This window comes from Aquarana catesbeiana, linkage group LG02, assembly GCF_042186555.1.
Source record: "Aquarana catesbeiana isolate 2022-GZ linkage group LG02, ASM4218655v1, whole genome shotgun sequence".
In the NCBI taxonomy this organism is placed as follows: domain Eukaryota; kingdom Metazoa; phylum Chordata; class Amphibia; order Anura; family Ranidae; genus Aquarana; species Aquarana catesbeiana.
The window spans coordinates 460,194,572-460,221,137 of record NC_133325.1 but is presented as its reverse complement, the minus strand read 5'-3'; the positions used below and the strand labels follow the sequence as shown (position 1 = coordinate 460,221,137).

At 40.7% G+C, this 26,566-nt stretch overlaps 1 protein-coding gene across 3 annotated transcripts in view; it reads right to left on the bottom strand.

The window, feature by feature from the left end:
* The window catches only part of RAB44 (RAB44, member RAS oncogene family), a 194,884-nt gene that overhangs the window by 154,439 nt on the left and 13,879 nt on the right, over positions 1-26,566 (bottom strand). For all 3 annotated transcript variants that reach the window (XM_073615658.1, XM_073615659.1, XM_073615660.1), the window contains exons 3-5: positions 14,350-14,461; positions 3,575-3,746; positions 2,226-2,372 (exon numbers count right to left, since the gene is read on the bottom strand). In XM_073615658.1, coding sequence (XP_073471759.1) covers positions 2,226-2,372; positions 3,575-3,746; positions 14,350-14,461 — 431 coding nt within the window. The remainder of the gene's footprint in view (positions 1-2,225; positions 2,373-3,574; positions 3,747-14,349; positions 14,462-26,566) is intronic.

Sequence of the window (26,566 nt, the reverse complement as noted above, 5' to 3'; positions counted from 1 at the left end):
TTACAACAAAACACGGATTTAATGCTGATTAATGAATGGCGCTACCTCCAGTTAAAGCATTTTGTGGAAAATCTGCCTCAACCAATTGAAACAGTCGATGAACTAACGCCATTTGAGCGGTTATGTACAGCTAAAAAGGCAAAAAAGGACATTTCTCGGATTTACAGAATGCTATTGGCAATTGACAAAATGGAGGTACCGCCATTCTTAACAAAATGGGGAATAGAATTAGGGTCACTTGAGTATAAACACATAGCTCTGCCACAGATATTAGAACGGCCGAAGTGAACTACAAATGTCTGACTAGGTGGTACGCTACCCCTGACAAATTAAGTAAATATCATTTGGAGAAATCATATGAGTGTTGGAGAGGCTGTGGGGTCATTGGAACGATGGCTCACTTATGGTGAAATTGTCCCAAAATTAAAAAGTATTGGAAAGAAATCGTATAGCTGATATTGGAAATTACAGGTAAAGTGGTTCTAGAGGATCCATGGATAGTTTTATTACATGGAATAGAGGGCTCTGTGAAATATTATAGGGAATCATTAACCCCTCACTTGCTGAATGTGGCGAAAAGCCTTATACCAAAGAAATGGCAGGAGGTAGAAAGCCCTACATTACGGGACTGGGTAATTGCTGTAGAAGGTACACACGAAATGGAGGGCCTGAGATATAGTGGGTCGGAAGTAAGAGAAGGGTCAATGGATAAGTGGGACTGTTGGCAGGAGTTTAAGAAGACGTGGAGATATGTTGAGGTTATGACTTGTGGAGACTAGGGAGAAAGTAGATAAGGTCATAACTTATTTGATTTGACCGAGAGAGAGGAGGCCCTGCGGGGGTGGGGGGGGGGGGGGGAGAGGGGGAAGGGTTTAAATGTATTGTGAAGAAGAAAACTGTGTTGTGCAGTTTGTGTTATTTATCCTTTTGTATATTTAATTGTAATTTGATAAAATAAAATAAAATAAAATAAAGAGATAATGAAAAAAAAATGTATTCAAAAGCGCCGATCTTGGCGTTTTGAATACTTTCAAGTGCAGAGGAGGGGTTTGGGGTCTTATAGACCCCAGATCCCTCCATAAAGAGTACCTGTCACTGCCTATACCTGTCAAAAGTGATGTTTACATTCCTTGTGACAGCAATAAAAGTGATTAAAAAAAATGTAAAGGAACTGTATAAAAATAAAATAAGAAAAAAAAAACTTAAAGCGATCCATCCCTCTGTGCTTGCGCGCAGAAGCAAATGCATACGTAAGTCGCACCCGCAAATCTACACAGTGTTAAAACCACACATGTGAGGTATTGTTGCGATCTGTAACTCTAAACAGGTAACCGTTAAAATTTTTTAAAGAGTCGCCTATAGAGGTTTTTAAAGAGGAAGTAAACTCAAATTTTTTACTTGTACCTATAGGTAAGCCTACAGTAAGGCTTACCTGTAGGTACTGTGAATATCTCCTAAACTTGCATAGTTTAGGAGATATTCAGATTGCATGCAGCCAATGACATCATAGGCATATGCGCTCTGAAGGTCCGGCTTACCGTGCAACCTCTTTAAGTATCGTAGTTTGTTGACATTCCACGAGTATGCGCATTTTTAAAGCATGATATGTTAGGTATCTATTTACTCTGCGTAACATTATCTTTCACATTATACAAAAAAATTGGACTAACTACTGTTAAATTGGCTGTTACTATTAAATTGGCTGAGACAGCAGTGGGAGCCCATAGTCTATCATTGCTGTCAATCACAGCCAGTGAGCCAATGAGGGAGCAGGGCGCAGGGCTGAGCTTTGGCTCTATGTGTCTTATGGATGCATAGAGCAGTGGCTCGGGAACGAGCATGCAGCTGTGCCCCCAGGGCAAGCGGCTTTCCCTGGGGGCACTGCTCAAGAGGGAGGAGCCAGGAGACCCAGCGAGGGACCCAAAAATAATAGGATCAGGGCTGCTGTGTGCAAAACCCCTGCACAGAGCAGGTAAGTATAACGTGTTTGTTATTTTAGAAAAAAAAAAAAAGCTTTAGTGTTACTTTAATGCTGATTACATAATCATATTTCCTGGAACAAATTATCTTCTTCCATGTTAAACAAAATGACATGGAATAAAGTAGCTGCACTTATGGGAACACTCACCATTGATAGAAGCATTTTTGTGTTCTTTCAACATGAAGTACACGCATTTTAAAAAAAAGTGCTGATATAAAAACATACTTTTGACTTAGAAACTTACTTTTTTAACATAATCTCTAATGTCTCCTTTTCCTTTCTGGCCTCTTTGATTTGACTTGTCACCTTTGCCAGGAATTCTTCAAGATTCTCCAGTAAGCGAGGCTCCTCACAACTCAACTTGTTCCACAATTTCCAGATTTCTGTCTCACTTGAATAATCAAGAAGAAATATATTTTTGATTTTACCTAATTGTGATAAAGATTATTTTTGCCAAAGTATATTACATTTTAAACAACTATTACTGCATTAAGAATAGAGTAAACCAGCAATTTAATTACAACTTATATAACTTATCTAAAGCCATTCTTTATTACATTTTGAATACTGATTAGGTACTATTACTTAATAGTAATGAATAGGTAAAACTCCCGACAAGTTTTTTGGGTTTTTTTTGCTGTCTCTGTCCCTTTGGGAAGATTGTTCCTTCACTTCCCTGAACTTCCTGTCTTATATCAGTACCAGTATGGCTCTTTGTTCTCACTGACATCTGTAGCTGTAGACACTGTGAAGCAATTCAATCTCAACGTTCACAGCATATGCACTGAATAATTTCTTGACTTCTCTTAGCAGCTTATGAACCCACCTCCCATTCCCCCATCAGGGCACATGACACAGCAGCATTTTGTATCTTTTATTTGAATGTAAACGTGTAAGCATAAGGAGCAGAATAAGCTGGGCTCTATGTTTTTCGCTACACTGCATTTAATTCATTCTAGTATTAAATGTTGCCACATTTTTTTGTGTTGGGATAGAAGATATTGACACAAAGAGGGGATTAGTCAAAAGTGTGTGAAACAAGTTCCGTCTCAACAGGTGCCCTTGTCTTAGCAACCAATTAGAAAGTGAAAATTTAAAAGCTGATCGGCTGCTTTAGGGAACTGCACCAAATTAGACAAAGCTAAGACAAAGCTTGACACTTCTTATTAATTCACTCCATAATTTTTCTTCTGGCCAGTGGAGTCTGACTCTGTAATGTTTCCACCTGATACAGATATTGGCATAACCAAATTCTACCAGGCTTTTTAAAACTTAAATTTACATTTTCCTGAGCCATACTGTAATTATTCAAGTAGGCAGCTAATGGGTGGCAATGTTTTCCCCTATTTAATTGACACTGATTACATTTTTTTTTCATCCTCTATTAATCAATCTTTGTACTTAAAGTTTGAATGTAAATGGCAAAGTGCAGAAACAAATCTCCCAGTGATATATACTCTTTTGCAATTTTTGGGAGAATAAGAAATTATAAATAAATAAATGTATGACTATTTTTGAATACTGTACATATTATCCAAAGAAGATACAAAAGAGGTACTCAGATCTACAAATAAAGAAAATAATGCTCCATACTCTTCAAAAATGTTCTTTGCTCCTAGTTGTTCCATGAAAGACTTAAATTGCTTCCTTTCTTCTGCATCTGCTTCATCCAGTGATGGGAAAGTAGAAAACTCAGTGATCCTCTTTGTAGATTTTCTTTTTCTTTTCTGACTCCATTGACTGCTGCCTAAATGTATGTAGTTTTCTGAAATAGGAAGACAAATTGCAAACATATTGTAGTGGCATTAATGAATTATATGAAGATATCACAATAAATAAAACTACCAGCATCCTTTTATGACCTCATAGATCCATGACCGGTGACACTTTCATATAAATTTCTCATAATAAAACTTGAAAACGGCTGGTGCGTCATTACTTCAAAAAGATTCAAATATGTAGATAGAGAGCAGATATTAAACAGGCACAGTGGTAAAGGAAGAAAAGCAATAAATTATTCTAGGAATAGAAATACTGATGTTTCAAATGGCTAGGAAAAAAAATCTTAAAAAGCTAAAGTAAGCTTCTTCTTTTTTGCATATTTGTACTTAATGTGGAACTCTAGCTTTTCTTTGGGAACCCCTCCCCTCTGAAGTCCCCATATCTTTTGAAAAGAAAACCCTGTATAAATACCCCAAATCCTGAAGTCTTCAGTCTGGTCATGTAACATCTCTCCTGTGATCCTCTTACTCTTTTTCATCTGACAGTGTGTGGTCCTTAAATTTTGCAGCATTCTCCAAAGCAGTTTCATGATGTACCCCACAGGGGGGTGGGTCTTGATGCGCTGGGCTCACAGGAAGTGGGTTGAATGATGCTGGGCTTCATTCAACCTGGAAGAGGATCTACGCTGTCCTTCACAATCTCCCCACTCTGAGATCCAGTGTCAGTACTATTCTGGATAAAATTTATAGGATGAATATTGCATCAAGAGTTGCATTTTTTCCACCCCACAAAGCAATTAATATTTTTCTGTGTTCCCCGTGGATTTACCCTAACATCCTGTCCTATTAAACGGTAGTAATAATGACAGAATGTGTGAGGAAATTTCCCCAGTTCAAGCACAGGCATACAAACTCTCCAGGCTCTTTGACACGAGCAGCCAGATGTCAGTAAAAACAGGTGGCTGAGACATGGTTTAACAACCCCAAAAGCCACCTGCCCCAATTCTAACATGGTCATGATGCTTTGCTTCACAGCCATGGCATTTTAAACTGGGGCTGCAGAGTTTGACAGCCAGGACCACCAGACAAACTTTCCCATTGAGATCAATGGGGTCGCACTACAACTGCAAGCCAAACGTTTGGCTCCCTGTTGCAGTGCAGTCCCACAATGTAAAAAAAATCAAAAACAGAAGGCCTCCTGAACGTCTGTCAGCCACTGCTACACTGGCCTATGAAAATATGGTCCACAACCGCAGATCACTTTTCATACCGCCTGCCTAATCCTAATGCATCTAAGGTGGCCATAGATGGCAGGAACTGGCCGAGATTTGAACTATTTACTTGCAGGCAAAATGTACCAAATTGATTGATTAATCAACTTGGGAACAAGCAGCCTGATGGTTTTTATATGCGATTATCGCTAGCCGCTGATACAGGCTCTAGCAATAATCACTGTCTTCTCCCAGCGGAGATGATTACCCCCGCCTCCCCCCCGCCAGGAAAATACAATGGCTCTGCGGTAGGGATTCCCCTGTCCACACTATAATATTAGCGGTGAGTAAACCCATGGTTTTAAGAAAGAAATTTGCTCCATGTATGGCCTGCAAACAAAGGAAGGTTTGGCCAAAGAGTCATTGTTAATTTATATGCATTTGAATCATTAAAAATCTTGCATAAGCATATTTACTCTTCCATTTTCATTAACAGAGTTTTTTTTAGAAGCTTAGTGGTTTGAGATCTTGCATTTCATCGACAGGATTTGCGCTTCAACTTCCACCATGTACATGTTCAGCACGGAGCTTGTATATTCTCCCTTTGTTTGTGTGGTTTCCTACAGGATTCTTTGGTTTCCTCCCAGGAGTCAGGAACAATTAAGCACTCCTACTACTGATATTTTTTTTTTTATTTGCACTAGCATCAAAATTTTTAGGACAAGCATTTGGGGTGTGCTTCCTTCTTCAAGGACCAAGCAGTACAGCTTGGACCTTGAAGAAGGGGGCACACCCCGAAAGTTTGTCCTGAAAATTTGGATGTTAATGCACATTACTAGATTCTTGTTGCAATTACATTAATACAGCTCTCCCAGGAGTCAAAAACCTATTTGAGTTTAGCCACATACAAAAAAATAGGCTCTTTGACACTGAAGAAAAAAAGTCTAATTTACATGGCCATAACAGAAGCCATCATGTAATCACAATAGAAGTATCATCACCCTTCCTTATTACGAGGACCTGGTATGGCAAATATCAATCTGTTCACTTCTAAGAACCTGTAATAACATTTGCTCAAATTATGGCAATGTAGACAGTTAACCTGCGGTATATTTACTTTTCCTTAACAAATCTGGAACTTCTTTTTTAACTTCTTAACAGTTTGCTGATAGCCGCCCTTCCCCTCTGATGCGTTTCTCTGAGCAAAAAACATTTTATGTGTCTAAATATTAATTTTCTGGCATTAACAAAACAACAACAAAGTTGAGAAGAATTCTTAAAATCACTTTGCTCATTTCCCTTGGTATTATGCATCACTTAACACCTAAGCTAATACACGCGATAGGGACAATATGAAAAAGACTGTAATCCTGTAGATGAAAGCATCCTTTGTGCCTTCACTTTTAAGACCATGATTGATGTCCATGGAACAAACTCTGCTTTAAACCCTACAGTCATGAGAAAATATTTAAAAAAAAATCTTTACTGATGAATGCAGTTTATAGGGATGCATTGTGGTATCATATACTGCGTAGTAAAATTCACATTAAAATTAACACTACTATTACTATTACTAAGAAAAAGCTTCATTAACATTTTATACAGCCCTGGGAATTAATTTAAACATTTTTTCTTTAGATAGTGGACCACTCTCATTGGACACGGTTTCTTTCCAATTTTGTTTGCAACACCACCAGGGTCTCACTCTTCTAAAGAGAACCACATGCATGTTGATCTTTGAATTTCAAAGGCTTTAGTTATAGGGTGAGTGGCCATCTTGTGCTTCTGGGTGGTGGAATCATTTCACGTACATGGTAAGGTTTTATGCAAAGATTAGCCACAGCTTTTCACTTTGGACTTTTTTTGTTTTTTTTCTGGGACTTTTTTGGACTATTATTATATGTTTGCACATACACAAATATACATTGATTTGTTTGACTTTTTTATCTTAACCTTTGGATGTATTCATGCATGTGGTTTTATATTAGTATATTAAGTGTCTTTTTTGACCATAATTCACTTTCTAATTGGGTTTGTGAGTGCGGCACTTGTTACACATACTGTATTTTATAGAAAGTCAGGCACTTTGTCTACTGCAGCTTGCCCTTATAATTATTTATATTTAATTTGTGAGCACAAGAGGCTTCACAGATTCATTTGTTAGAGACATAATCCACCTTTAATCCACAAATCCACCTTTATTTTGGGTATTAGGATGTTTAGGATAACTTTTTACTTGCTATGAAGAGGTGAAAAACTGATATTGAGAGTTGTGCCCTCCACAAGTTGACAGACAGTGTTAATGTGGGAATCCCTCCTGCTGGGCCATTTTGTCCGCACCAGAATCAGATCGCATGGGTGAGAACACCCATGTGATCCGACTCCTGTCCGAATTCACAGTTCGCACTGTGATATGCAAACCGATCTGGGGGTGTCATTAACTTTGTATTGACAATTGCAGCAGTTCGCATAGGGCAGTATAAACTGCCTGCAAGTTCTATGAGATACTGGAATTGCGCTGGTTCCTGCATCGTGCTGATGTGAACCGACACTTACACAGGAGAGAGCAGTAGGGAATTGAAAAACCCTCACTAATCTGCAGACTCACAGATTCCATCCCTAAACTCCAGTATAGTCAGAAAAGGGCCTTTAGGCTAAAACCAGCAACCTGTACTTTTTGCAGAAACAATAGTATCTCTAACAGCAGAAGCAGCCTTAGTGATTCTTTTGATGCTTTCCCAGGCTGTCCACAAATTTCTCGTCATCGGTGTCTCCAGCGACGGAGTCACCTCTGGTACTCCATTCCAGGTATCACCTCCCCTCTTTCCAGGCTCCTGTGCTCTATGAGGCTCCCTAACCCCAGGGCCTACAGCTACAGGATCACTCTGGACAGACAGGCTTCTCGTGTTCTCTGACATGTGCATCAAGCACATGCAAAGGCCTTCTAGGTCCTAGGCCTAATCACCCAGCTGCACATCACACACCCTCCCCAGGCTGGAGCTCAGGGGCACTAGATCTTTCACAAGGTTCACAACATATATTTATGCTCTCCCCTAGCATGCACCAGTGGCAACAAACCTCCTACTGTTTGGCCAGGGGCAACATAAATATTCATTACGCAGTATTACTGTGGCATCTCACTCTATTGCTAGAGGTACCCGTGACACCTACTGGCAGCAGAAAAGAACATCAGCAACACTGAGCTTAGGGGGAAACCAGATGAGCAAACAGACTATAAATCAGCTTGGACTGTCTACCAACCAGCAAGACTATATTTAGCAACATTTCCTGCTCAGGCCAGGGTGGCTACATTTAACTAAAGGCAAAACTTTTTTCTCTAGATTTGGGTAGAGTCGTAAGGGATTACAACCACTTTCAGGTTTGACCGCTGTCTGTGTCTGCATTAGGGAGATTCATTCTCTGTAACTATGCTGATCACTAATGTCACCTGGAAGGGGAAATCTTCCAATGGAGACACTCATTCCCATGGCAGTTGTTTAAGAGGGACTCACATTGTAAACATATCTTCTCACTTCTTGTTGTGTCTACAGTACAGGAATTGAAGGGAAATTCCCTAACAAGAAACACATGGCAAAAAAAACAAAACACTGACACAAGTTTTAACCCTCCCCTACTCTATCCAAAATTTAAAAAAATGGCTTTAAGAGATACACATTACATGGCTTGTGTATATATACAGTGCATGTACTCAGCAACCCTGCTTTTACTTCTCCACAACTTTATCCCTGACCTGTCTGGTGTGTTCCTTTGCCTTCATGATGCTGTTTGTTCACTAAGGTTCTCTCACAAACCTCTGAGGACTTCACAGAACCACTGTATGTATACTGAGATTAAATTACACACAGGTGGAATCTATCTACTAATTAGGTGACTTCTGAAGGCAATTGGTTCCACTAGATTTTACTTAGTATCAGAGTGAAGGGAGCTGAATAAAAATGCACATCACACTTTTAACATATTTATTTGTAAAAAATGTTGAAAATCATTTATCATTTTCCTTCCACTTCACAATTATGTGCTACTTTGTGTTGGTCTATAACATAAAATCCCAATAAAATACATTGACGTTTTTGGTTGTAACATGACAAAATGTGGAAAATTTTAAGGGGTATGACTAGTTTTTCAAGGCACTGTGTGTATATATATATATATATATATATATATATATATATATATATATATATATATATAAAATATAATATTATATATATATATATATATATATATATATATATATATATATATATATATATATATATATACACACACACACACACACACACACACACACACACACACACACACACACACACATGCAAGCTTGTGTGTTTGAGCTTTGGGGAGCACGCCCTAATGCACACCTATGAGTAGAGTATATCTAAACAGAAGAACAAAGAATTAATATATTTCAATTAATAGTAATGTGATATGTGATTGTAGCATTAGTTTTCTTTTTTAACCACTTCCCGCCCGGCCTATAGCAGATTGACGGCCGGGCGGTGGTTTCGTTATCCTGGGGCGTGCAGCGCGGGCGATCGTGGGCGGCGCATGTCCCTCAGACATAGCTCATCCCCGATCATGGTAAACAGCCAATGAAATTGTCTGTTTACCACGTGATCGGCTGTGTCCAATCACAGCCGGTCACATTTGTCAACACAAGAGGATGCGCGCCTGATGCATGCCCCCGGAGGCGCACAATGCAGTAATCGGGGATGGCGCGTGTCCCTTGGACATAGCCCATTACTGATCAGGGTAAACAGCCAATGAAATTGGCTGTTTACCGTGAGATTGGCTGTGTCCAATCACAGCCAGTCATAAGTATAAACACAACGGCAATTTCCAGGGATCTCTCCTTCTCTCCTCACACACCGATCGTGTGAGGAAAGAGAAGGAGAGATCTGTAATGTCTTTAAGGGTTTACACACCTGAGGAGGCATATGCCATCCTTACTATGTCAGATGATGAGAGCAGCAAGGAGCTCCCATCATCCGATTCTGGTTCGGAAGTGGATCGGAGTCCAAGTCAGAGGAGGAAACCGTCCCTCCTAAAAGAATAAGGAGATCAGGACCAAGATCTGAAGACCTGCCTACCAGCAGCAGAGCCAGACCCCAGGAAGAGGAGCCCAGTACCAGTACTGGAAGTACACGCCCAACCCGAAGAATCCAGGCCCAGTCCTACCTTCCTGATGCCCTGGCAAACCCCTTATGGTTGCCTGCCAACTCAGGATCTGCTATAATCCCCCCTTTCACCGCACAGCCAGGTGTGCAGCCCAACACTACAAATTTTTCCCAATTGGATTATTTTTATTTATTTTTCCCACAAGATTTGCTGCAGAATATGGTGGACCAAACCAATCTGTTTGCAGAGCAATTTATTGCTGCCAACCCCAATTCATCCTACGCCCGCATGTTCCAGTGGCGACATCTCACACTGGACGAATTTAAATTGTTTTTGGGCCTTACGTTCAATATGGGGCTTACAAAAAAGAACGAACTTCATGCCTATTGGTCCACCACCCCATAAACAACATGCCCATATATTCTGCTGTCATGTCCAGGACAAGATATGACATGATTATGCATTTTCTACACTTTAATGATAATTTGCAGCGCCCTCCCCGAGATCATCCTAACCACAAGAAATTGTACAAGATACGCCCCCTAGTAAATTCATTTTCCCAATGATTTTCTGAAGTGTTTATCCCAGACTAAAACATTTGTGTGGACGAATCTCTTATACATTTTACTGGCTGACCGCACTTCAAGCAGTATATCCCAAGTAAGAGAGCCAGGTACGGGTTAAAATTGAATAAATTATGTGATCAAGCCACTGGATACGTGTGCACATTCAGTATTTATAAAGGCAAAGACTTCCAGCTCCAGCCCCGTGAGTGCCCCACATATATTGGAACCAGTAGGAAAATTGTCTGGGAGCTGGCATACCTCCTATTCAAAAAAGGATACCATTTATATGTGGACAACTATTATACCAGCCTGCCCCTTTTTCGCCACCTTTACCGTAAACAAACCCTGGCCTTCAAAAAAAACTGGAAGGTCTTCCCACAAAATCTATTGACAAAAAAATTACAAAATGGAGAATCGGCATTCATGAGAAATGAGGAAGTGTTGGCCATGAAATGGAGGGACAAGAAAGCTGTCCACATCCTCTCTACCATCCACAATGACACCTTGGTGGAGATCCAGAGAAGGCGCTGCCCCATTGTAAAGCCTGAATGTGTCGACGACTACAATTTGTACATGGGGGGGGATTTAAACGATCAGATGCTACAACCCGAAACTCCCGTTACTGGTATAAGAAAGTTGCATTTCACCTGTTTCATATGACCCTGTTTAATTGGTTTGTCTGCTACCAAAAAGCAACTGAAAACCAACAAATCACCTACCTCAAGTATATTGAAGACATCATCACTGCCCTGATTTACCAACAAGGTCCCGCCCCAGGAAGCATTCGCTCTGATAGTGTGAGTCGACTTCATGAGTAACATTTTCCCTATAACATTCCCCCCACAGAATCTGGAAGAAGACGCCAAAAGAAATGTGTATGCAGCAGAGGAGGAATTAGAAGAGATACAAGTTATTATTGCTCCCAATGTCCCTCTGAACCTGGCCTGTGCATTGGAGATTGCTTTAGAAGTTACCACACATCCATTAGATATTAATTCCTCTTCTTTTTAACAGACTGCCATTTCCCCATTTCAAATACCCGTGTGGATCATTTGCCTGCTACCATGTTTCTACCTTCCATGTTAACTGACCCTGGCCTGTTTACCGATGATGCATTTGCCTGCCGTTTTAAACCATGTTTCTGACTACCATGTGCACCAACCTCAGTCTGTTAATCGACTATGTTTTTGCCTGACACTTGGACTGATCTTTTGCCCTTCCACTATAGTACACAGAGGTCTCACATATGTGAGAAAGCTCTATTTGTGAGAAATAAATGATAAAAAATTTGTTTCGATACAGTGTAGCATGACTAATTGTCATTCAAAGTGTGAAAGCACTGAAAGCTGAAAATTGGTCTGGGCAGAAAGGTGCATAAGTGCCTGGTATTGAAGTGGTTAAAGGCTAAATACATTTTCTGAAAGTACAGAAAATACCTTATTAAATAACTGCTGGCACAGGAGAGACCGGCATATAGCTTACACTTTGACAGTTGCGGACTGTGGCTGCCACTGCAGTGTGCAAAAAAAAAAAAAACAGGTCTAATGCTTGATCATAAGTTTTTTAAAGCAGAGGTCCACCCTAAAAAAAAAAAAATACATAAAAAGGCTCCTAAAAATGTGAAAAAAGAAAATTGAAAAAAAAAAAAAACTTTTTACTTACCAGAAATGGCTGTTGATAGGCAGATCATCCTAATCTGCCACTTCCTATTACGTGGTAGTCTTTATTTTTCTCCTCTTTGTGTTGTCTTCTGAAGAATGGGGTGCGCTGTCTTCTGGGACCTGTGTCCCCCCCAGAACACAGCCGGCCATTCACAAAGCGCCGCTCAACTCGCGCATGCGCAGTAGGAAACGGGCAGTGAAGCCGCAAGGCTCCACTGCCTGTTTCCCTTAGTTCGAATGGCGGCGCTGGGACTCGATCTAATGGACGTATCGGCCTCGAGCGGCCGACATCGCAGGCACCCTTGACAGGTAAGTTGCTTATTAAAAGTCAGCAGCTACAGTGTTTGTAGCTGCTGACTTAAAAAAAAAATTTCAGCTGGAACACCGCTTTAAGAGCCAAAGAAGCACAAACAGAAATAAATGTACAACCTTGACACGTTTTGTATATAAGCTTCCTTTTGTGAACTCATAGCAACATCCCTCTATTTAATGTGGAGCAGGAAGGTGTCCGTAGTCCAAATCAGAATAGTTTCCTAGGGTGACAACACTGCTTCTCTATAATTACAGTGAGTGAGCGCTGTCCCCTTAGAACAGGAAGTGTATTATTGGCATAAATAAAGAGGCCCCCCAAAAAATGAATGCAGCTTTAATCAGCCCCTTAAAGTACCTTGTACAGCAGAGCTCATACCAGAAGAGAGTTTAGCAGCACAGCCAATTAGTTGTGCTGCATTACTCATGTGCTGGCAAAAAAAACATGTTGATAAGAGGAGAAAGCAGAGCAAAGCTAGCCATAGATGGATTGAAATTTGGCCAGTTCAGCAGGGACCGGCCGAATTTCGATCCATTTATGGCCATTCTCCTTCCAGAAAAGTTAATCTAATGATCGGTTTCTCTCGAACCGACTTGTTGGAAAATGTTCCTTTGATCAGTGCTGCAGCTTATTGACTGCAGCACTGATTACTGTATTCTGAAGGCAGATGAGTCCCTACTGTCAAAATACATTAACTTGCTTGTGTGGATGGAGGGATACGTTCATTTTTTTTTTTGATCAGCCCACTGGTTGATTGATATAAAACTGACTCACCTCTGGCCAGCATAACAGAGTGATGAGCTAATCTCTTGCACTCTCTGCTATAGGAGCCTGCTTCTGGGTGCAATAACCGAGTGCTGACAGAATAATAAAAAGGTACAGGTGTGCTTTTTTGTTTAGGGGAACCCATTAGGGGGCGCCTTGTTAGTCACCCTTTTATGCATCCAGTGCCTGCTGCACGTCTCTGCCTGCAAATGATCCCACACTTCTGTTCCGTCAGCATCCCCTGCGCTCCTGTCACTGTGTCTCCAGAGAGTCAGTCACCTCTGTGACCTCAATGACCTCTCTGCCCTCCTTTAAAATGCTGCTGACCTCCAAGGATTGTGGGATTGGTTTTTGGGGTTTAAAATGCAACTGACCACCAATGGTTGTGGGATTGTTTTGGAGGGTAAAGCGTCTTGGGTTTATTCATCTAGCCATTGCACACAATGGCAAATTCAGTGCAATGTATTTTCATGCTACAGGGAACTTTCTCAAACTAATAATGGAAGACTTGCACTTGGATTAAGTGGGCGACTTATAAAGCATAAGCACACCTTAACCAACTCAATACCAGCATGCTTATTTATTTACAAAAAACTGTGGCAAAATGAAAATCATAGGCTGTGTACTTTCAGAAAGCAGTCACATTAGAAGGGAGGTTGTACTTGCCTGGCATTTGTATGTTTTATAACAGAAAGTAAGTTTTTTTTCTAATTTTTTTTTAGTCTTTTCTCCTTTATATGCTAAAAAAATAAAACCTCCAGTAGTTATTAAATACCACCAAAAGAAAGCTCTATATGCCTGAAAAATGATATACAATACATTTTAGTGTTGCATGACTGAGTAATCATCAGTCAAATTATAACAGCACTGAAGACTAAAAATGGCTCAGAACATTAGGGGAGGGGGTGACATGCTGGTATTGAAGTGGTTAGGAATACGTACAGTAACTGGATTTGGAGCTCAGCATTAAAACAACATTCGTTTTTTTTACTTACTTAGTCCTGAAGTGAATTCCTCAAAAGTCAAGTATTCTTTCCCATCAGTACTAAGCTCATCAAAGAGAATCTCCAACTCTTCCACAGTATGGAAAACAACTCCACTGATTTTCTGAAAGAAATAACTAAGCAATTAATAAAATGACATACATAAATTTATTCCATCTAGGAGTGTATTATATTAGGAAAAATCTGAGAGTTTGCTACCTGTGCTCTGAGTTTTGCCATTTAACATATAATTACATAGTTGACAAGGCTGAAAAAAAAAGAAATAGGTTCATCCAGCTCAACTTATGCCGCGTACACACAAGCGGAGTGTCCGACAGAAAAAGTCAGACGGAAGCTTTTCATCGTCTATTCCGATCGTGCGTATGCCTGATCAGACTTTTTTTTCGAAAATTCTGACGGACCTAGAAATGTAACATGTTTTAAATATTTCTGATGGAACCAATTCCTATCAGGAAAACCGCTCGTCTGTATGCTGTTCCGCCGGATCAAAAACGACGCATGCTCTGAAGCAAGTACGAGACGGAAGCTATTGGCTACTGGCTATTGAACTTCTTTTTTCTAGTCCCGTTGTACGTGTTGTACGTCACCGCGTTCTAGACGGTCGAACTTTGGTGTGACCGTGTGTAGGCAAGACTGCTTGAGCGGAATTCCGTCGGAGTTCCATCAGAGAAACCTTCGGAGTTTATTCCGACGGCAAAACCGGTCGTGTGTACAGGGCATAAGGTGTGTATTGTGTTCCCGAGGTAGACACCTAAAAGTTTTGTCAACGCTCTCAGCTAGTAACACTTCCTGGGGGAGGGATTTCCATATTTTTAACTGCTCTAACAGTAAAGAACCCTTTCCACAATATAAGATTAAACAATTGTGGCCGTGCGTCCCCTTTAAGGACCTTAAGGCCCATACACACAATCAGATTTTCCGACAGGAAATGTTCGATGACAGGCTGTTGGCGGAAAATCCGACCGTGTGTATGCTCCATCGGACAATTGTTGTTGGACTTTCCGCCAACAAATGTTGACTAGCATGTCTTCAAATTTTCCGCCAACATATGTGTGTTGTCGGATTTTCCGAGCATGTGTACACAAGTCCGTCGGACAAAAGTCCAGTACAAACACGCATGCTCGGAAGCAGAAGCGGTCGGCTTGTAAACTAGCGTTTGTAATGGAGAATTAACATTCGTGACGTGGCAAATTATGAAATCTCGAAATGCAGCACACATTTTCTTCTTCTTTAAAGGGATAATAATGAAGCTGTTTTGCTGGTGATACTGATGGAGTTATTGCAAACAAATTTTCAAAGGCTTTTTCTTTCTAGTGATATCAAGAATAATATTATGTTTTTTTTTTTTTTTATTTGTGCAAGTTACCACAACACCATTATCCAGCAGTTGTTAAGATCTAAGATACAACTATGTTGGTGTCTCTTGTCAATTTTACATTGTATTTTTTTAAATGTAACTGCCCCTACTCCCAAACTTTCATTTGAAGTAAAACACATAGCCAAGTATTATTCTCCACAATTTTTTTATTGTGCATTAAAAAAAAAAAAAATAGACATGCTATCTGCCAATAGAACTTAACCGAAAAGTTCATTCTATGCATCCAAAAATATAGAAAATATAACAAATCAAATCATTATTCAACCAAAAAATAATGTCAAAACAATAACTCCAAGGCCAATAATAAATAACACGTTATCACCTCGGATTCCGTAACATGTCTGGTTGACGAACGGCCGTTCAGAAACGAACTGCAAAGCACAAAATGAAAAACGTGAAAAGAAAAGCGCGAATCAACACTCACCAAACTTCTACTAACACGAAATTAGCAGAAGGAGCCCAAAGGGTGGCACTAAAGAGCTGAAAAACAACGTAGTATGTTTAGTACGTCACTACGTTTGTAATTGTTGGCCAACATTTGTGTGACCGTGTGTATGCAAGACAAGTTTGAGCCAACACCCTTCGGACTAAACTCCACGGTTTTGTTGGCGGAAAGTCTGATTGTGTGTACGAGGCATTAGAGTCAACAACAGAATGAAAAACAGACCAGGAAAAATACAAAGGTGTATTTCCAGCTGGTCAGAATGTACTTAAGGGGACTTTGAGGTAGTTTCCTGCCAGATAATTTGATGAAATAAAAAATAAATGTGACTCTGTGTCAAACTAAAAAATGTGGTAAAAAAATGGTAGTAATTAAGAAGATGCTGCTATGTGTGTGAAAACACTAAAGCAAAAAAAACAATAAATAGGGGGCACTATACTCAAAATGTTTACACGTGACAAGAAGTTACTCCTCGATGCACAAACTTCCTATGGTGGCATGGCGGAGTGGAGGAGGTAAAGTATTTGACCTACGCGGACCATGTATCCTCATGAGGAATTACAAAGGATCCCAAAGATAAAGTGCTTTTTGACTTGGTTGATTGATTGTCATAATGGTCTGGTGAGTGTTACTCCATTAGAGCACACTGGGTGAAAATTTTGTGTATGGTGAAGGTGCACTAGTGTTTCAACACTGAAGAATCAAGTACATTGAAATTATGGACACAATGAACTTTATATGATGCGCTTTATTATACAATGCTCTTTATTTATTGTATATTGTTTGTAGCATTTTTGTTTAGTATACACTCATTCACATTATCACATAGTTTGGGCACTGCAATTTAGTGTCAGATACACATTTTGAGTATAGTGCCCCCTATTTGTTATTTTTTGCATTTGATGAAATGGCATGGGAATACTGTGTATATTAAAGCATCAGTAAACCTAAAGTACACATAAATGAGCAACAAAAAATATTTGTGTATTTGTATTTGTGAATGTCTCCATACCTCCTGTACATAATTTGAAATACTGCCTCCTTTACCACTTTTTGCTTTAAAAAATGTGCAGATAGATTGATAGTTTATGAAGAAGGAGCACGGCTTGTATATATTTATAAAAAAAAAAAAATTTAAACCAAAAAAATCTTGCCAGGCAAATCAGCTGGACTATAAAGAATATCTATCAATTGGCCCAAGCTCTGAATCTAGCAGATTGGTTTTCTTATCAAGAGAACAACATAAAAACCTGAGTGCCAAAGAGAGGTGCTCAGTGCACAGTGCTAGACTCTCACCTATACTTTCTATAAAGACAGTAAAAGAAACAGGAGAAATGTATCAATGTATGCGTTTCACTAGAATAATAAAAAAAGAAAGAAACAAAAATATACAAAAAATCAAAACAAATGGGATACAAGTTAAATAACAAAGAATAATTAGCCCTGGACTAGACATTAAAAAACTGACACTAAAAGTGTGCTGCTTCCAACCACGGAGGAGGGTATCCACCTGTGTGAAGACAAAAGAGGGGGAAGGGACAAACTGCTCTGGTGTAGTATGTCAATGTAAGCCTTTATTAAAAAAAAAGTAAAAAGATCCTACTCTCAAAAGTAGATGCATCAGGAGCAACTAAGGGAAAAACTGTGTGCCACTGTCAATGCACTGTCCCGAGACGCACAGGGGATCAGTCCATAACCCAGCATCCGGATCACTGACCTGGCTCTTCCTAGGTGCTGGAGCCACTACCTAATGTTCCAGTGGCAAAAGGTCCACCACACTGATGATCCAGGTCGCAACAGGGTGTGTTTCAAGGAAATCGTTCTCTTCTTCAGTTGACCAGCTGGCGCTGTCTGTCCCTTCGGCCTCTTTTGGTTTTCTTATCACTAGCTGTGAATGTTAGCGGTGGCTTAGATAACTGTCATTATAATTTTATAGTTTTGAAAATATTTATACAGTCACCAACAGAAATGTCCATGAGCAGTTGGGATCATACCTTAGACCAGGGGTCTCCAAACTGCAGCCCAGGGGGTGGATATGGCCCTTTGTTTGCACGTATCCGGCCCTTGGGGCACTATTCCTCTCACTGACACTAATGATGGGGCACTATTACACCCACTGACATGAATGATGGGACACTTTTCCTCCCACTGACACCAATTGTGGGGCACTATTCCTCCCACTGACACATTGACGAGGCACTATTCCTCCCAAAGACTTCAATGATGGGGCAATATTCCTGCCACTGACACCAATGATGGGGCACTATCCCTCCCAATTACACCAATGATGGGGCACTATTCCTTCCACTGACACCAATGATGGGGCACTATTCCTCCCACTGACACCAAAGATCAGGGTCGCGCCATGTCCTAGCAACACGGCGCAGCTGCGATTGCCGTGCTGCGCTCCCCCGGGGGCTTGCGAGAGCGGCCGTTCTGGGACAACGTCATATGACGTCGTCCCAGAACAAAAAGCCGCACCGCCCCTCCGTCATTTGACGATGGGCGGGCCGCAAGTGGTTAACACACATGTTATACTTACCTGTTCTGTGTAATGGTTTTGCACAGTGCAACCCTGATCCTCCTCTTCTGGGGTCCTCCGCCGGTACTTCTGGCTGCTTTGGGTGCACTTGTGCGTGCTCACTCCCGAGCTGGATCTGTTTGTCGATTAATACACTGAGAACAGCTCGGCCCCACTCTCTTTTCACTGGCTGCAGTTGACAGCAGCAGGAGCCAATGGCTGTCCAGTAAGAAGAGTAAGAGAGCCAAGAGAGCTGCTGCTCTCGTGCACAGCATTGGGTCGAGATCGGGCTCAGGTAAGTATAAGGGGGGCTTGGGGGTGGAGCTGCAAGTAGAAGGGTTTTTACCTTAAAGTCATTGAAAACCCTGGATTGGATGCCGGCGGGTGACAGCGGACACATGTCCGCTGATATCTGCAGCCCCATAGAGAGCAATGCGTGGTCTGATCAGGTCCACCTGAAAAATGGGCAGATGGACCCGGTAGGTCCACTGGTTTAAAATAGGACTAATAAATCCTTTTTTGTTACACCTAGAAGTGACTGGCGCCCATCTGTCTACATGTCCTACTGTTGATTCATTAAAACTGGAGAGTGCAAAATCTGGTGCAGATGTGCATGTTAACCAATCAGCTTCTAACTTCATCTTGTTCAATTAAGCTTTGAGAAAAAAAAACCTGCAAGCTGCATAGGCATGCGCACAGAGTGTGCCAGGTGTGCATTGCAAAACCCTAATCGCCCCGTGTGGTGCAGATTCCCCCTGTTTAGAGCCCTGATCATTACGAAAGACCCCCAATGGGGCTCCTAAAAATAAAAATAAAGAAATAGTAAAAGAAATAAAATTGTAAAAAAATAACAAGAAACAAAATAATAAAAATAAAAACTACAGACACCATCCATTGTTCTACTGACACCAATCTATGCCCCTACAGACACCGTCCATTGCTCTACTGACTTTGTCAGTATATATACAGTACACATGCACACACACACACACACACATATGTATTTGAGCTTTGGGGTGCACACCCTAATGCAATAGGCTGTGCACACCTATGGGAAACTGATTGGTTTCTATGCAGAGCTGCACCAGATTGTGCACTCTCCAGTTTTAGTAAATAAACTCCACTATGCATAAGTGATCTACCCCTGGGGTAAATGTCAGCCGAACCTGCCTCTGGGGGTACCTTCATGCTGCCAGATGCCAGGGGGTGCTACATAATTGATTATAATAATCACAACGGACAAAAGGACAAATCAGGGTAATTGATAACACTATTCAATTTATCTGGTTTAACAACATACAGTATATCTGCATACAATGATACCTTGATGCTGGGCAGATGAGCAAAAGCTATGCTTGTAGAATTTAGCATTCTCCCGTGATGTGCATGCACAGCCTTCAGTGTATATACAGAATTTATTAAGAGTGATATGCCATGTACTCTCTAACATAAGCCAGACCTTGGCAAGCATAAAATAAGCATGTGATTTTTCTCTATGGTTTTTTGTCTATCTAAGAACTGATGTCCAAATCAACTTTTAACATTCCTAAGTTCATACTATTAATATCATACTATAACATAGATGCGTGCTTTTATTGTATGCACACTTTCCTGCACTTCAGTGGAGGCTGGTGTTCAAAATGTTTGGGAGGGGGGGGCGCAAACAAACTGAAAAACTCTAAAAAAAAAACTCAATTGCAGCCTCACTGTGCCCATCAAACGCAGCCACTGTGCCCATCAAATGCAGCCACTGTGCCTATCAAACTCAGCCACTGTGCCATCAAATGCAGCCACTGTGCCCATCAAACTCAGCCACTTTGCCCATCAAACACAGCCACTGTGCCATCAAACGTCGCCACTGTCCCATCAAATGTAGCCACTGTGCCCATCGAACACAGCCACTGTGCCCAAACGCAGCCACTGTTCCCATCAAATGCTGCCACTGTGCCCATCAAATGCTGCCACTGTGCCCATCAAACGCTCCCACTGTGCCATCAAATGCTCCCACTGTGCCCATTGAATTCTGCCACTGTGCCCCCCCTGCCTGCCGTCTGCCCAGCACTTACCCTGTCTCGGTGAGGCAGTGGGTGATGAGGGCGGGCGGCGAGCAATGTCCTCGATGTCTTCTTCTCCCGTCCTTTCCTATGATTAGACACCTGATAGGCGTCCAATCACAGCGCCTGTCGTTTCAGCCAATCGGGTGACAGATAACAGACCCGAGCACCTGATTGGCTGAGAGGCGGTTCAGTGTTAGGATATTGAATATTCATTTGCTTTTCTAACACAGCTGGGTGAACTGCGAGCACCAAGCATGGTACTCACTGTTTACCCTTTTTTGACGCCTATTAGAGCCTAAGGCTCTAATTAGGTGCTTCAAAACACCCCCCCCGCCACTGTAATTCAGGGGCCTGGCTCCCGAAAAGGGGCCGGGTGCCTGAATAGGGGGTGGCAGCGGCGGCCATGGATAGATTCATGTAATGCATGAATCTATCTATTGGTGATAGAGGGGGTGGCTGGAGAGGGGGTGGTGCCCGTGCGCCCGTATGGATGCACCGCTACTGTGCACTTATTAAAGAAGATTTAAACAAAGCGATGCAACCTATAGCAGCAAATCTGCAATTGATTGCCATAGAACAAAAGGGTACAAATGGGTTACTTCACCGTCTAAAACTTTTTTACTCTTTGCTGTCTATGATATAAGCCTGACCATGTTTTATTAATTATTTCATAATAAGTTACAGTAAAAGAAAAGAGTGGAAACATGTATTGCTGCACCTTCTTCCTGAGGACAAGGACAACTGTCAATGCAATGTAGACTTACTCCAGCAGCCAGGTGTCAACTCAATTCCTGTGTTCATTCATTCTGCTTTTATGCAGATTGTTATATATGAATATGGAGGTGCAGTATTTCAAAAGCCAAAACTTTTTTTGCTTTAGTGTAGAGAAAGTTGGAATAACTATGGGGATTCACTTTTTTACAGTATATTACCCATTGGTCGAGATTGACCTTCACTTTCTGCCCCAGAGACACAACAGGAGGTGAGAGATATCACCTTTTCCTCTTCTTAAAGATTTGTCAATGGAAAATGTATCTACTTTTAAAGATTTTAAAGATTTTCTTCTCCCTATGTTCTGTCCCAGTCACAATGGTCAGGACATACAGTATGTGGCAGAGCCGAGGGGTGAATCTTATCAGCTGGGACACAGCCAGCAATATAAATGAGGTAGGGGTTTTGACACCTCTCTACTGTAGGCAAAGATAAAACAAGTTTTAGTTTTAGATAAACTTTAAGGCTTCATGCACACTGGCAAAAAAAAAAACACAAAACGTTGATTCTACAGACATTTGACGTTTTTTTCACCTGCCTGTAAAAGCACTTCTATTGTATTCTATGGGTCTTTGCACATTATGACGACTACAGGCATTCTCTGACGGGGACGTCCAGAGGCAGGAAAAAAAAAACCTTTCTCGATCGCATTTTCTGGAGAAGTTTAAGAGCTGTAAAAACGTCAATCGCTCCTAAACTCCCGTTATCTCTTGTGAATGTCAAGTTTTAATGTTTTTTTGTTTTTTTTATTTGGGAGTTAACTTTTAGGGAGGGGAATGTTGTTAAGTGCCAAAAACACCTGTAAACTCAAACGCTCATAAACTCTCATAAACTCACCTAAACTTTGTACAATATGCTCTCAATTCGCGTTTTTTATGCCACGTTTTTCCAGCTAAATCGCTGACGTATTTTTCTGCTCCTAGTGTGCATGGAGCCTCAAGCAGAACTAAACTCTCTTAGCCAACATTAACTATTTTTATTCTTTATGCTACTAGTACTATTAGTAAATAGGTAGGAAGGTATATTATATTTACATGTTTTTAACTTTTTTTTTACAGTTCTTCAGTTACCTCCAAGTTTCTGGCCTAGCCCTAAATTATGTCATGTATGCCAGGAATCTTCATGGGCATTTTTTTTCTTTCATCTGGAGGAGGGCTTTCTAAGCTAAGCACACCCTCCTGTTTGCAAGCCTGAGCTAAGAGCAGATGGATTCCAAGAAGTATATGCTACATGAATCATCTGCCCTTACTCGGAAAGGCCATAGCTAGAGATGCTAGGGGGGTGTTTTTCAAAGTGATTTTTCAAAATAAAGCATGGAGACATGGATGGATGGAGGAGTTTGCTGTGAATATTAAAAATGGATTAAATAGTGTTTTCAGTTTGTGGTGCTCACATACAGTTTTGTAAGTCATCTGGTAAGAGTTAAGCCCATGCACATGCACCAAAACTGGGTCGGTTCAGCAGGAACCGGCTGAATGTCGTTCTGTGTGTACCGCTCTCTGTTCAACAGAAGCCAGTCATTAGACTTATAAAAAACACAATATTGTTGTGCTGGGATCATCTAAAATTAAATCAAAGAAAAAATAAATAAAAGCAGCTGACACAATATGCGAGGAAAGCACAATAAATAATATAAAAAATGGTGTAGCGCTAATAAGAACTGTATAATTGTCCAACATGACCTTTCAGTGTAATGAATAGATTATGCATCAACTTCACTTAAATGTCCATAATAACAGTACTGCGTCTTGCAAAATCCACTTATGAGGACTCTTACCCTTTGGTAGATTTAAACAAGCCTAGGTATTTTTCAATAACCGCTCCTCAGCAGCATGGGATATAAAAGACTGCAGCTCCTCCAGATAGATAACAACAAGCCTAGATGCCTCTCAATATCAGCTCCACAGCCGCATGGGAATGAGTGTAACAGCTCCTCCACCACATGTAGTAACCAATAGAGAGAAAGAACACTTCATAGTGCAGACATCCTAGTTATCTTTTATTATAGAGTTTAAAAAAGTTACACTCACATTTCAGTAGTTAATAACAGGCAAGAAAATGAAACATCCGGCGTTTCCAACCGACAAAATGACCGCTGCGTCCCAGTACACAAGTTGCATCACACGTCACCAGCCCCTCCCTATGCGTTTCCTCATCAGTGACGTTGTCAGGGGCTTGCATTCATTAGACTGGCTTCTGTCAAACAGTCCTGCTGGAAAACTAGCATTTAATGAGCATGTGCAGCCATTGGGCTGCAGTGCTGATCAGATCAGTGTATTCTGATGGGGGGGGGGGGGGGGGGTCCCTGCTGTCACAATAAAATAATGCCATGGGGGAGATCCCTGAGATCCCTGCTTCTGTTGATCCAGGGATCTGTCAGTTTTTTGTCATTCAACCCACTGGGTTGTACTGTATGTGTGTACCCAGCTTTACTTAGGAGGAGTTAAAAAAGAAGAAAGAAAGAACATTAGCAGCTTTTTAATCTGTCATCATACAGTATTATAGCTTTAAGGCTTTATTCACACGGCCATAAAACTGTTACTGATTATTACACATGTGTTTTCTAGGAGAAAAATTTCCTGCGTAAGGATCAGTAAAACACGTAAAGACGCGTATGCGTACATAATGATAATTTGTTTTTCCCCTTTTTTTAGACTTAATTTACACACTTATAAACAAATATACATGTGTTTATACACTTAAGCGTGTAAAGCAAATGTTCTTCCTTGCAGATTTTTGGATTATGTGTTACAAATCTGAATGCAGTGCATGTTTATGCACCTGTGTAAATGGCTCCATTGAAAACAATTCAGCTGTGTTTAGATCCGTAATTAAAAAAAAAAACACTTGTATATGAAGTTTTTTTATGGCCATGTGAATGAAGCCCAAACATCTAAGTGACAGATCTCTGAATCTCATAACATAAAGTGTATAACAGGGCCTAAATACACCACTCAGCGCTACAGAACTCAAAAAATTCTTCACAGCATAAATATAAGAAATGACATAAAAAATTGAAAAACCACCAAGACCCCTAAATAGTTGGTATGAGCTGCTGTTTAAAACCAGAAACCATATGCTAACAATAGTATAACACCATACAATGATATTCAAGGAATAGTTATATACTAAAACAGCGCTGTTGTTGAGCAAAATAAACGATTGTGTGGCCAACTACACACAGAGCAATGTCCATAAAAGTAATATAGTAACAGTAGTGGTTCAGAGGTAGTTCAAGGCAGATCACAGAGTTGTCAAAGCATGCACCATCCACCGATCACTCCACTCCACCAGGTGTGAACACACTCCCCTCAGGGGGTTAAACCCACCAGAGATAGGTATATCACAAGCCTCCAAATAACAAATATCCTGGGATAAATAAATTAGCACTTCTCCAAGTGATGGGTAGAACGAGGGTTTCCAGAGCAATAAAAACAAAGGAGAGCGCACATAGCGTAATTCCATTTATTATTAAAACAGACCCATCACATTAAAATTCCCCCATCACTAGCTACGTACTAAACATATGCAGTCAACAAGCGAAAAGGATGACATCACCGTGCACCGCAGCGTAGGATCTCCGGTCACCGCCTCAGCAAACAGAGAGCGGAGTCACTTCCTAGTTCCGGGTCCACCACGATGAAGCGCACGTGTCACTTCTGGCGTCGTGTAGGTCACGCCCTGACGCGTTTCGTCATATCCTGACTTCAACAGAGGGCGTGACCACACGACACAGACGCCGGACTTAAAAACAAACCGCCCCTAACTCCACAACCAATCACGATCCGCAGAGCGCAGACAAGCATACGTCACGTCAGCGCAACTGAGGAACAGGAGGGGAAGAGGGACAAACCAACCCACATTGCACTTCTATCGGCTATAAAGAGTCACGGTCATAGATGAAGATAGGGGATGCGGATAGCCATAAGTAAATACAGCATATCGTCACACATGCCAAATATTCAATCCATGCCTTCAAATTGTGTCATAGTACATTACATATGATACAAACAAGCAATATAAAACACAAATATAATGCTGTATCATCATCTGATAATACAAACTATTCAAATATATTGTAACCAATCATACTGCCTATAGGTGGAATCATACGGACTCTATACTTAATACAGAGCTTCCACATAGTGTTTCTCATACACATAGCTCATATATATAGCAAATTCGGATCATATCATAAATTAAAATTACATAAAGCCATCTACTAAAAACTTCATAAAAAAAAAAATAGAATAGCATTACACAAAATTACACACAAGCTCGAACAATATAACTAGTGGGAAATTAAACTACTAAAATACTAGCAATAAGAAGGAGAATAGAATAAGGGAATAAAATAAGGGAATAAAATAGGAAGGCAAATAGTACTAGCTCAGATAAGTCGACCCTATGTATACCTAAAAATCACTTATAAAGCAGTTAATGTCTAAATCGACATTCAACCCTTTTGGCGATAACGTGTCAGCCAGAAAAATCCATTGGGTCTCTCTCTTAGATAAATCCCTAACCAAATTGGAGCCCCTCCACACAGGTTTGAGATGATCTATGCCCCAAAACTTCAGACCCGACGGGTCTCGATTGTGCATCAATTTAAAATGGAGCGAAACGTTGTGATCCTTAAAGCCTAACTTTATATTAGCTATATGCTCTGCAATTCTAATTTTTAAACGTCTTTTAGTTCTTCCTATGTACATAAGACCACATGGACATTGCAGAGCATACACCACATGGGTAGTGTTACATGTGATAAATTCCTTGATGGTAAATTCTTTATTGTTAGACGTCGATGTAAACCTCTCAATTGCCCTCAACGGCCTATTCACTTCTTTACAGGCTCGACATTTCCTACAGCAGAAAAAACCATCTCTCTCCCAAAAAGTGGGAGGTCTTGCAGGGGGATCAAGTACTTTTTTAACTATTTTATCCGAAAAGCTCAGCGCTTTTCTATAGATAAAACCTGGTTTTGGGGGCAGTACTGAATGTAAAACTTTATCTATTAGCAAGACATGCCAATGGGTGGA